General features: G+C 48.8%; 1 protein-coding gene across 1 annotated transcript in view; it reads right to left on the bottom strand.

Annotated features, from left to right (window-relative positions):
• Nucleotides 1-12,500, bottom strand: part of LOC143275486 (uncharacterized) — a 28,122-nt gene that overhangs the window by 4,740 nt on the left and 10,882 nt on the right. Inside the window, exons 7-8 of the mRNA XM_076579636.1 lie at nt 9,887-10,015; nt 6,982-8,763 (exon numbers count right to left, since the gene is read on the bottom strand). Coding sequence (XP_076435751.1) covers nt 6,982-8,763; nt 9,887-10,015 — 1,911 coding nt within the window. The remainder of the gene's footprint in view (nt 1-6,981; nt 8,764-9,886; nt 10,016-12,500) is intronic.

Raw genomic sequence — 12,500 nt, 5'->3', positions numbered from 1 at the left:
GGTGTTTTTGTTTTTTTTCTCTTCATGTCAATGCTCAGTTTAAACATGACTCCCTTGTATTTTCACATCAGAACTCAAGAGATGGTGAAGAGCTTTTTTCTTATTTTCTTCTTTTTTTTCATTGCATATTTAGTGTTTGAATACACTCCATCGAGCTGGCATTTTCAACTGAATTTTTTTTTTTAATCCAATGTAAAAACCTGCCCCCCACCCCTCCCCACCACACACACACACACACACACACACACACACACACACACACACACACACACACACACACACACACACACACACACACACAGCACGATTGAATTGATCATACACAGTTATTTTAGGCAAACGGGATGCGAAAATAAACACACACACACACACACACACACACACACACACACACACACACACACACACACACACACACACACACACACACACACACACACACACGGAGTAACAGTGGTGTATTTCAAGAACCCCAGGCTAACAAGGACACTTTCCTGTGTTGAGTGGTTCAAACCCAATGGACACAGCCTCACACACGTGAGCGAAGGGCCTGCACTCGCCGTTGGCAGAGTATTCAGTGTTTGCTTCCCTGACGTGAAACTCTCCTCTGAGAGAGACAGAGAGAAGGGGGGGGGAGGGAGAGAGAGAGTGTGGAGAGAGGGGGAGAGAGAGGAGAGAGAGAGAAGAGAGAGAGGGGGTGAGAGAGAGAGTGCACAGGGAGAAATGGAGAGAGAGGGAGGGAGGGAGAGAGAGAAAGGGAGAGGGAGGGAGAGAGAGTTGAGAGAGAGAGAGAGTGCACGGAAAATGGAGAGGGATGGAGATAGAGAGAGTGCACAGAGAGAAAGGGAGAGGGAGGGAGAGAGAGAGAGAAAGAGAAGGGGGAGAGAGAGAGCACAGAGAGAAAGAGAGAGGAAGGAAGAGAGAGAAAGGGAGAGGGAGGGAGAGAGAGAGAGAGAGAGAGAGAGAGGGGGGAGAGAAAGAGTGCACAGTTACAGTGGGAGAGGGAGGGAGGGAGAGAGAGAGAGAGGAGAGAGAGAGAGAGAGGGTGGAGAGAGGGGGAAAGTGAGAGGGAGAGAGATAGAGGAGAGAGAGAGAGAGGGAGAGGGAGGGAACTCGGAACTCAGAATGTTTTTAACGTCAATAGCTTATCAGCCATAATAGCATGGGGGTACAATGACAACAACAACAAAATAGTTGTTTTTTTTTAATGATTGAACAACTATACAAAACATACATTTTTTGAAAATCCATTGATAAAGAACCTACATAATTTCGACCAACCAGTTAACAATTGTGATGAGAAGAAATCACAATATATCTGTACAATAGGACAAAGTTTTTCATGCATAGCAGTCTACACAAAGTCAATTTCTTTAGGAACAACAGTGAGTGATTTTTTTTCCATTTTCCTTCGAAGATTATATGCTTCAGCAACATACTTTGCAAGAGACTGGACTCAATTTTCCTGATGTACGCTAAGTACACTAAACAGACGCCTGAGGTCTGTCTCCACTGTTTGCTGGTGTCACACCATCGTCTGTCGACATGTCTGAGGTCTGTCTCCACTGTTTGCTGGTGTCACCCCATCGTCTGTTGACATGTCTGAGGTGTGTCTCCACTGTTTGCTGGTGTCACACCATCGTCTGTTGACATGTCTGAGGTCTCTCTCTCTCCACTGTTTCCTGGTGTCACACCATCGTCTGTCGACATGTCTGGGGTGTGTCTCCACTGTTTGCTGTTGTCACCCCATCGTCTGTCAACATGTCTGAGGTCTCTCTCCACTGTTTGCTGGTGTCACCCCATCATCTGTTGACATGTCTGAGGTCTGTCTCCACTGTTTGCTAGTGTCACCCTATCGTCTGTCGACATGTCTGAGGTCTGTCTCCACTGTTTTCTGGTGTCACACCATCGTCTGTCGACAGGACTGAGGTCTCTCTCCACTGTTTTCTGGTGTCACCCCATCGTCTGTCGACATGTCTGAGGTCTCTCTCCACTGTTTGCTGGTGTCACCCCATCGTCTGTCGACATGTCTGAAGTCTCTCTCCACTGTTTGCTGGTGTCACACCACCGTCTGTCGACAGGTCTGAGGTCTCTCTCCCCACTGTTTGCTGGTGTCACCCCATCGTCTGTACACATGTCTGAGGTCTGTCTCCACTGTTTGCTGGTGTCACCCCATCGTTTGTTGACATGTCTGAGGTCTCTCTCCACTGTTTGCTGGTATCACCCCATCGTTTGTTGACATGTCTGAGGTCTCTCTCCACTGTTTGCTGGTGTCACCCCATCGTCTGTCGACAGGTCTGAGGTCTCTCTCCACTGTTTGCTGGTGTCACCCCATCATCTGTTGACATGTCTGAGGTCTGTCTCCACTGTTTGCTAGTGTCACCCTATCGTCTGTCGACATGTCTGAGGTCTGTCTCCACTGTTTTCTGGTGTCACACCATCGTCTGTCGACAGGACTGAGGTCTCTCTCCACTGTTTGCTGGTGTCACCCCATCGTCTGTTGACATGTCTGAGGTGTGTCTCCACTGTTTGCTGGTGTCACCCCATCGTCTGTCGACATGTCTGAGGTGTGTCTCCACTGTTTGCTGTTGTCACCCCATCGTCTGTCGACATGTCTGAGGTGTGTCTCCACTGTTTGCTGGTGTCACACCATCGTCTGTCAACAGGACTGAGGTCTCTCTCCACTGTTTGCTGGTGTCACCCCATCATCTGTTGACATGTCTGAGGTGTGTCTCCACTGTTTGCTGGTGTCACCCCATTATCTGTTGACATGTCTGAGGTCTGTCTCCACTGTTTACTAGTGTCACCCTATCGTCTGTCGACATGTCTGAGGTCTGTCTCCACTGTTTTCTGGTGTCACACCATCGTCTGTCGACAGGACTGAGGTCTCTCTCCACTGTTTTCTGGTGTCACCCCATCGTCTGTCGACATGTCTGAGGTCTGTCTCCACTGTTTCCTGGTGTCACACCATCGTCTGTCGACAGGTCTAAGGTCTGTCTCCACTGTTTGCTGGTGTCACCCCACCGTCTGTTGACATGTCTGAGGTGTGTCTCCACTGTTTCCTGGTGTCACCCCATCGTCTGTCGACAGGTCTAAGGTCTGTCTCCACTGTTTCCTGGTGTCACACCATCGTCTGTCGACATGTCTGAGGTGTGTCTCCACTGTTTGCTGGTGTCACCCCATCGTCTGTCGACAGGTCCGAGCTCTGCCTCCACTGTTTGCTGGTGTCACCTCATCGTCTGTCGACATGTCTGAGGTCTGCCTCCACTGTTTGCTGGTGTCACCCCATCGTCTGTCGACATGTCTGAGGTCTGTCTCCACTGTTTGCTGGTGTCATCCCATCGTCTGTTGACATGTCTGGGGTGTGTCTCCACTGTTTGCTGGTGTCACCCCATCGTCTGTCGACATGTCTGAGGTCTGTCTCCACTGTTTGCTGGTGTCACCCTATCGTCTGTCGACATGTCTGAGGTCTGTCTCCACTGTTTGCTGGTGTAACACCATCGTCTGTCCACAGGACTGAGGTCCGTCTCTCTCCACTGTTTCCTGGTGTCACTCCATCGTCTGTTGACATGTCTGAGGTGTGTCTCCACTGTTTCCTGGTATCACCCCATCGTCTGTCGACATGTCTGAGGTGTGTCTCCACTGTTTGCTGGTGTCACACCACCGTCTGTCGACATGTCTGAGGTTTCTCTTTCCACTGTTTCCTGGTGTCACCCCATCGTCTGTTGACATGTCTGAGGTGTGTCTCCACTGTTTGCTGGTGTCACCCCATCGTCTGTCGATAGATCTGAGATGTGTCTCTGCCGCCAGTTCATCTTGAGCCGTCCTCTCTTTTTTTCCAACACCAATTAAATCAGCCTTCTTGGGGATTATGTTCGGATTTTTTTTTGTTTAGTTTTTGTGTTCTTCCTGTTTGGAGTCGTCACTTTTAGCCGTAAGACCAGCCACAAGCTTTTTTTGTGTTCTTTTATTGACACAGTGCACACCGAGCTGAGGTAATTGCAGTCATCAATAACAACCACAAGCTCCGTCGATATTTTTATTTCATCGGTCGTTTTACTGAAATGAGTGTCCAAATTATTAATAACACCGCTTTTCCTGGATTGCGGCAGTGGTGTTTAATTAATCTAAGAAAGCAGTTTCTTTCTTCTTCTTTTTTTTTTCTTTTGTTCCAGGAAATATGAGTATTTTCAAATTACGCTTCTTCCAGAAGGGTTCCGGCTTGATTTTTCGCAATACTTCTTTTTAATTAAGTGTTGATTTTTCTTTAAATAATGTTTTACGCAATCGATTTAGGACATAACCCTATGCATTACAATAACTCCCTGATAATGAAATTCATTTCGACTAAGAAGAGTTACATGTTATTCGGATGAGCAAAACTGAGGTAACGATAAGAGCAAATCATGAAAGATCACGAAATTGGGGCATTTTCTTTTATTTGTTTTTCCTATATCAATTTTCATGATGAATACGATGACAATGCTACTGTGGGGGTTCATTTTGGGATTAAGGATAAGAGACAAGGCTGGCTGTACTCGTCGCTTCTCTTTCCCAATAACCAACAACATCCCAGCGTCAACCAGGCCCGAGAGATGCAGACACTTGCAGTAGTCTTCAAGATATTTGAGCAACACTCAAAAACACGTATCCGTGGAGTAGAGTAGATGACTCTCCACTGTGTGGTCCCTATCTTTCATAATGGGCCCATAGCATATTCATCTCTGGGTAGGAACCGGCTATCTATCTATCGGAGAGAGAGAGAGGGAGGGAGGGAGCGGGAGAGAGTGAGAGTGTGTATGTGGGAGAGAGAGAGTGAGGGAGAGATAGCGAGGGAGAGAGAGTGTGTGTGTGAGGGGAGAGGGAGAGAGTGAGGAGAGAGAGAGTGAGAGAGTGAGGGAGAGAGAGAGTGGGAGAGAGTGAGTGTGGGAGGCAGCGAGGGAGAGAGAGTGTGTGTGTGAGGGGGAAGAGAGAAAGCGAGGGAGAGAGTGTGAGAGGGGAGACAGAGTGGGGGGTGGGTAGAGAGAGAGGAAGAGAGAGAGGGGGGAGGGAGAGAGAGAAGGGAGAAAGAGAGGGGTAGAGAGGGAGAGAGAGAGGGAGGGAGGGAGAGAGAGAGGGAAAGAGAGAATGAGGGAGAGTGTGTGAGGGAGAGGGAGAGAGAGAACATACTGACAGACAGAAAGAGAGAAGAGAGTTAAAATGACAGAGAAACAGACAGAAAGACAGCTTCATCTTCATCAACAAATTAGGAAACAGCTGGGTTTTGTTTTTTTATTTTATTATTTTTTTACGCACGCACGCACGAAATAATTCAAAACAAAAGCTCACTGAATCTCCAAAAATAAGGAGTTATTCGGGGAACAAATCTAAAACAAAGGATACAATGAACATAATGAGAAGAAGAAGAAGAAGAAGAAGAAGAAGAAGAAGAAGAAGAAGAAGAAGAAGAAGAAGAACAACAACAACAACAACAACAACAATAATAATAATAATAATAATAAAGATAAATCAAGATGATACTAAGATATTTGTGTTGTTCTTTTTATATTATTTAAAAACAAAACAAAAAACAAAACAAAACAAAAAACAACGATTTCTTGTTGAGACTTCAAGTACCACAACACTGAAAAGAAAGACATGGTTATAAATCATCAAAATAAACTATAAAGAAATCTCGGGTGACAGAGTCACGTTGCTGTGTCTGTACTCGGAAACACACACACACACACAGACACACACACACACACACACACACACACACACACACATGGACACCCGCAAGTAGAAACACACACAGAGAGAGAGAGAGAGAGAGAGAGAGAGAGAGAGAGAGAGAGAGCACACTAAGTTACGGTTTTGTTGATAACCTTAACTCTCTCCATACGAACGGCGAAAGAGACGACGTTAACAGCGTTTCATCCCAATTACCATCATCAAAATATTGCAAGCGGAACGCTCTTATACTGAAGAGGTGAATGTTGACAAAGAATACCACAGTTCTGACGACGGAAGCTAAAGGTTGGGTCATTCAGACACCCACTGGACATCCGAGGGGTCTGTGTAGAGGAGAAGAGAGGACTGGCCGTACTGAATAAGTTAACTCAGCACGAACTGGTGACGACGACAAACAAATGAATACTTGAATTAATGATGTATGACAATAACCCCAACCCGCCCCCCCCCCCCCCCCCCCCCCCCCCCCCCCACCTCCCCCCTTATGTCTCCAAAGTCTGTAGTTCCTCGATCGACAGACTCATGTCCGTTTTTCTCCCACCTCTTCCCCATCAGTCGCATCCACACCCCTACGCCCACACCCACTCATTTCAACTCAATGCTGCTTATGCTACCAATTCAGCGAGCACACAGGTACTGTTTATTATTATAATTGATTATTTCTTCTTCTTCTTCTTCTTCTTCTTCTTCGTTCATGGGCTGCAACTCCCACGTTCACTCGTATGTGGGCTTTTTCGTGCTTGACCGTTTTTTACCCCGCCATGTAGGCAGCCATACTCCGTTTTCTGGGGTATATATGCCGGGTATGTTTTTGTTTCCATAACCCACCGAACGCTGACATGGATTACAAGATCTTTAACGTGTGTATTTGATCTTCTGCTTGCGTATACACACGAAGTGGGTTCAGGCACTAAGCAGGTCTGCACATATGTTGACCTGGGAGATCGGAAAAAAAAATCTCTACCCTTTACCCATCAGGCGCCGTTACCGAGATTCGAACCCGGGACAATCAGATTGAAAGTCCAACGCTTTAACCACTCGGCTATTGTGCCCGTCGTAATTGACTGTTTGTTTGACAGACTCGCGTCTCACCACAGTCTCTCATCTACCCCATCTGTCCACCCTCAAAACTCTCTTGGATGACACCCCCCTCCCCCCCACCCCACCCTCTAAGCCCTCCCCCCTCCCAACCCACCCCCCGCCCCCTCTCCGTATCTTCACCAAATAAAACCCTTAGCGAATCTTCACATCGACTGTCCCGCAGCAAAGGCAGGGACTGCTTCATGTGGGTGGCCCCCCGGGGAGTGGTACCCGCTCTCCTGACTCTCCAGCAAGGAGCGACACCCCTTCTCCTCCTCCTTCCCCTTCTTCTGCCCTTCCTCCTCCTCCTTCCCCTTCTTCTGCCCCTCTTCCTCCTCCTCCTTCCCCTTCTTCTGCCCCTCTTCCTCCTCCTCCTCCTTCCCCTCCTCCCCCTCTTCTCCTTTCCACCCTCGTCCTTCTCCTCCAGACTCTGTGTGGAACCTCCCCCGTCTCCTCTTCCCCGCTTCTCCTCCTCCTCCACCTCCTTCTCTTCCTCCTCCGCCACGGGTGTCGAGACTTGTCTGCCGAGGGTCTTCTGGCACGGGGAGGGCTGGTTGCGGGAAGTGGAAAGCCGGCCCTGGTAGGAAGAGGGTTCGCTGCACCTGGTGATGATAGCTCCAGGCGGGGCTGTCATCATCATCAAAGGGGCGGTGGTAGGGGTCTGGGTAGGGGAGTGGTCCTCCTTGTCAGGTTCTGCGTGAGGGTGCTGACGAAAGACACCCGCCACGAGCGAGTTCCCTGACTGGTTGTGAGCGACGTTGATGGGGTCAACAACCCTCGCGGGATCTGCTGTGCCAGGCGGAGGAGGAAGGCTGCAAGAATGGGTGTGGATGACAACGGACTCTGTGGTGGACGGGGATGGAGTCTTCAAGAACACGCCATCGTCGTTGGAATCGCGTGTGGGAGGATCCCAAGAGGTAGGGTGGGCGTGGATAGCATCGGGCACCATGGCGGACGGTGACAAGGTCTTCCAGAAGACGCCATCGTCGCGTGTGGGCGTGACAGAGCGCAAGGCTTCAACGTCGTTCACCGAGGGGAACGTTCCGGATTCGCTCGCTTCAGTAACGCTGCTGCCGCTTCCGCTCCTTTCGGCCGAGACGCCCAAGGCCATCAAGGGCGTGTGACTCTCCCTACAGCTGGGAACGCAGCCGACGTTTGTCCGACGACCATCCTCCGACGCGCTGCCTCCGCTCCTTTCGGCCGAGACGCTGGTGGCTATCAAGGGCGTGTGACTCTCTCTAGAACTGGGAACGCGGCCGCCGTTCGTTCGAAGACGATGTCCTTCGGATCCACTGTTTCTACTTCCGGTCCGCGAGGCTTTGGGTAGCCCCTTCTGAAGGCTGTACCAGAACTTCTCCACGTTCCTGGCCTCCCTCCAGCTCCGCTCTGCCCTGGTGGAGGAGGAGGAGGAGGGGGAGGAGGAGGAGGAGGAAGACTTCCCTGGATGCAGACTCCGCGGAAGGGTGAGGACCCTGAAGGACCGGATCGTGTCGTTGTTCCACGGGTTCCTGGCGGCGTTCTTCTTCTTCGACGGAGTCCCGCCTACCACGTGGCTGTCTCGCTGCTGGGCGTTCTCTGCATTCTCCTCATCATCCTCACTGATCCGCGGGCCGTTTCTGGTGGGGTTCCTCTTCGGCGTCGTCCCATCCACCGTGTTGTTGTTATGCTGGCGGCTGTCTCGCTGCTGCACGCTCTCCGCGCATTCGTCCTCTTCGCTGATCCGCGGGCTGTTTTCTTTGGCGGCGTTGGGACCGGCGGCGGTGGTGTCGGTGTCGTCGTCGTGGTCGTCGTGCTGGGAGCGGATGAAGAGGACGGTGGAGCGGGACTTCCTGCTGAGGACGTACCTGGCGAGGAAGTTGACCTGGGCGTCCTCCGCCATCTCCCGGGCCGAGAAGGTCAGCAGCACGCTGTGGGAGGTCTCCACAGCCTCCAGTCTGTCTGGCAGCTCCACTGTGTGGGTGTGTGGGGTGGTGGGGTGGTTGTGGTGGGTGTGGTGGGTGGGGTGGTGGGTGTGGGTTGGGGTTAGAGAATGTGGGTTGCTGGATTATACAGTACAAAACAGCACAGTGCGCACAGCACATCACACCGCAACACATCATACCGCACGCAGAAACTACACACAACACCACATCACACCACACACCACCACACCACACACCATCACACACCACCTCCACACACCACACCACACCACACTAAACACCACACCACACAACATCACACCACACCACACACCAAACCACACCAAACACCACACCACATACCACAACACACCACACCACACAAGACAACACACCACACTACGCCACACCCACAAACCACACAACACCACATCACACCACACACCAAACCACACCAAACACCACACCACATACCACACCAAACTACACCACACCACACCAATCCACACACAACACCACATCACTCCACACCACCCCACACCACACCACACCACACCAAACACCACACCACACCACACACCATACCACACTACATCACACCAAACAGCACACCACACCACACCAAACACCACACCACGTAACACCACACCACACAATACCACACAACAAAGCACAACACCACACCAAACACCACACAACACCACACCACACCACACACCACACCACATCACACCACACACCACACCACACCAAACCAAACCACACACCACACCACACACCAAACCACACAATACCATACCAAACACCACACCACACCACACACCACACCACCCCACCCAAACCACTCCACACAACACCACACCACACCACGTACCAAACCACACCACACCAAACACCACACCACACCACACACCATACCACACTACACCACACCAAACACCACACCACACCAAACACCACACCACGTAACACCACACATCACAATACCACACAACACCACACAACACACCACACCACACCACACCACACAACACACCACACCACACAACACCACATAATACCACACCACACCACACCACACCACACCACACAACACACCACACCACACAACACCACATAATACCACACCACACCACACCACACCACCCCACACCATATCACACCACACTCACATCTGCCAGGAGTGGTGACTTCCTCCAGGATGTCATGGCCCAAGGCTCGAACCCCGGGCAGCAGTGTCTCCTTCACCAGCTGCTCGTGGTCCTCCCCGTGTAGAATGACGGCGTCCGCTTCTGAGTCTCCTGCAACATCGTCATCATCATCGTCATCGTCATCATCATCGTCATCATCATCATCACCACCACAACCACCACCATCATCATGATCATGATCATAATTATCATAATCATCATCATGACCCGTCATGATCATAATCATCATCTTCCTCCTCCTCTTCTTCTTCTTCAAGCAGATCTGCACATAAATGTTGACCTGGGAGATCGGAAAATATCTCCACACTTTTACCCACCAGGTGCCGTTACCGCGGAGACTCGAACCCAGGACCCTCAGATTGAAAGTCCAACGCTTTAATTAACCACTCGGCTATCGCGCCCGTCAAGTAAAATGGTTCAAAATATCATCTTTCTTCATCATCCAACCGGGACAACAACGGTTGTCTCAGTCAGAACAGCGTCATACTTTTAATCTGTGGGTTATGGGTTCGGGACACATATTGGGTGCTGTCCCCTTTTATTGACTCAATTGTGTAAACAAAGTGAGTATGTTTTAACCCGGTGCTCGGTTGTCTGTGTGTGTGTGTGTGTGTGTGTGTGTGTGTGTGTGTGTCTCCGTGTGTCTGTGTGTCCGTGGTAAACTTTAACATTGACATTTTCTCTGCAAATACTTTGTCAGTTGACACCAAATTAGGCATAAAAATAGGAAAAATTCAGTTCTTTCCAGTCATCTTGTTTAACTCACTCGCTGCCATTGTCCGCATATGCGGACATCATCGGAGAAAGCGTTGGATGCCAATGTCCGCATATGCGGACTTGGATTTTAAAAAGTCGTGCTGTCGGAGTGACGCGTCGGATGCGAAAATCAAAAGCAGATGTGATATCTTACGTCACCTCTGGTCAGCTTTTCATTCACACACGCTGCGTGTGTGTCGCGATAAGCTCAACCGCAGTTGATAACAAAGCGTGCCCCCTGTCAGCTTTGTAAGTTGTTTGACAAGATGGCGTCACGGCGAAGTGTTCGACACGGTCGGAGAGGTGAAATGTTACTCAGCGTCGAAGATGCTTTGGAATTGATCCAAACTGGAGGCTCTGATGTCGAAGGAGATAATGTTGATTCTTCGGACAGTTAATTTGAACCAGATCCCGATGAACTAGAAACAGATTCGGCCGCTGAAGAGAGTGTTTACAATGGAGAGGAAAGTGAGGAACACGTGCCAGCAGATGAGACAGACACAGACGACGAAACCACTGAGGAAATGGACGATTTTGCAAGTGTTTTCACCAGTGATTGGACTGACAATTTTTAATTTTTCCCTCTTGCACATCCCTTCACTGGCATACCAGGTTTGTCAGCTGACTGGCCAGTCAACACCCAGCCGGTTGAGTTTTTTTCTTTGTTCTTTGATTTTCATTATGTAGAGACAATATTTTTTGTTGTTGTGAATTTCAACTTTCTTCACCACCTGTTCATACTTCATTGCATGCACTAGGTCTTCAGTTCCTCAAATAGTGTTAGAATGTGATGTGGAACATGTTGGTGTACCTTTCTGATGGGTGCAAAAATGCTAAAAAATACACTAAATATGGATACCGCGATCAACATCAAGATGGTGAGTAAATACTTTGATTTTTTGCACACATATGGAACAACATTCTTTGCATACATACACTACATATAAATTGTCTGGGTGTTTATTTGTTTTTTTTACAATTTTTTCCCCATCCTATACAAACCCTGGGTTTTCAGGGATTGGCAAGGGCAAAAACTCTTGGCATGGAGTGAGTTAAAACAATATTGCACCTCTGGGATAGGCACACACACACAAAAAAATTAAAATGAAGCCTAATTATATGCAAACTGCATTTACTGTTATATTTATATTTTTTGTATTCTCTAAACTTGGCACTTTGATCTGATATTCTGACCCAACAACAAGAGCAGTCATTATTATCATTTTTTGTTCAAACAGGAACTTCTTTTGCTAAGCATGGAAGTTTTATTTATTTTGCAAACGTTTTGGTGCAGATAGTAAAAAAGGGAAATTACTCTGTAATTAATGCTAGGGGACATAATTTGCTTTAAACTGATCTTTCTCATCTTAAACATTACATTTTGAAATTATACTCAATACATAAAAAGCTTGGATTTTTTTAAAAGTGTATCACAAGTGAGTCTTGAAGGCCTTGCCTCTCTTGTTATAATTGAAGGGCCCGGGGAAGCAGGTGGCAAAGTGGTTAAGACGCTTTTCTGCCAGTAAAGTGTCCGTGAGGGTCTGGGTTCGAGTCCTTGTCCTGTTCTTTCTCCAGACTTTAAATGGTAAAAAATCAAACTGAGCATCTAGTCTTTCGGATGACACTATAAACCCGAGGTCCCGTGTGCAGCACGCACTTGGCGCACTTGAGACAAAAGGGTTCTCCTCTGCCAACATTTTAAAAATAGAATTGTGCAACTAGCAACCATCTACCTGAAGATCTAGTCATCAGCCCCTTCCACATGTAATATGCAACTTCTGTTCAAACGTGTGTGTGTGTGTGTGTGTGTGTGTGTGTG

Source organism: Babylonia areolata, chromosome 30 (genome assembly GCF_041734735.1).
Source record: "Babylonia areolata isolate BAREFJ2019XMU chromosome 30, ASM4173473v1, whole genome shotgun sequence".
In the NCBI taxonomy this organism is placed as follows: domain Eukaryota; kingdom Metazoa; phylum Mollusca; class Gastropoda; order Neogastropoda; family Buccinidae; genus Babylonia; species Babylonia areolata.
The sequence above is the reverse complement of the archived record's forward strand: the minus strand, read 5'-3'. Positions and strand labels throughout refer to the sequence as shown.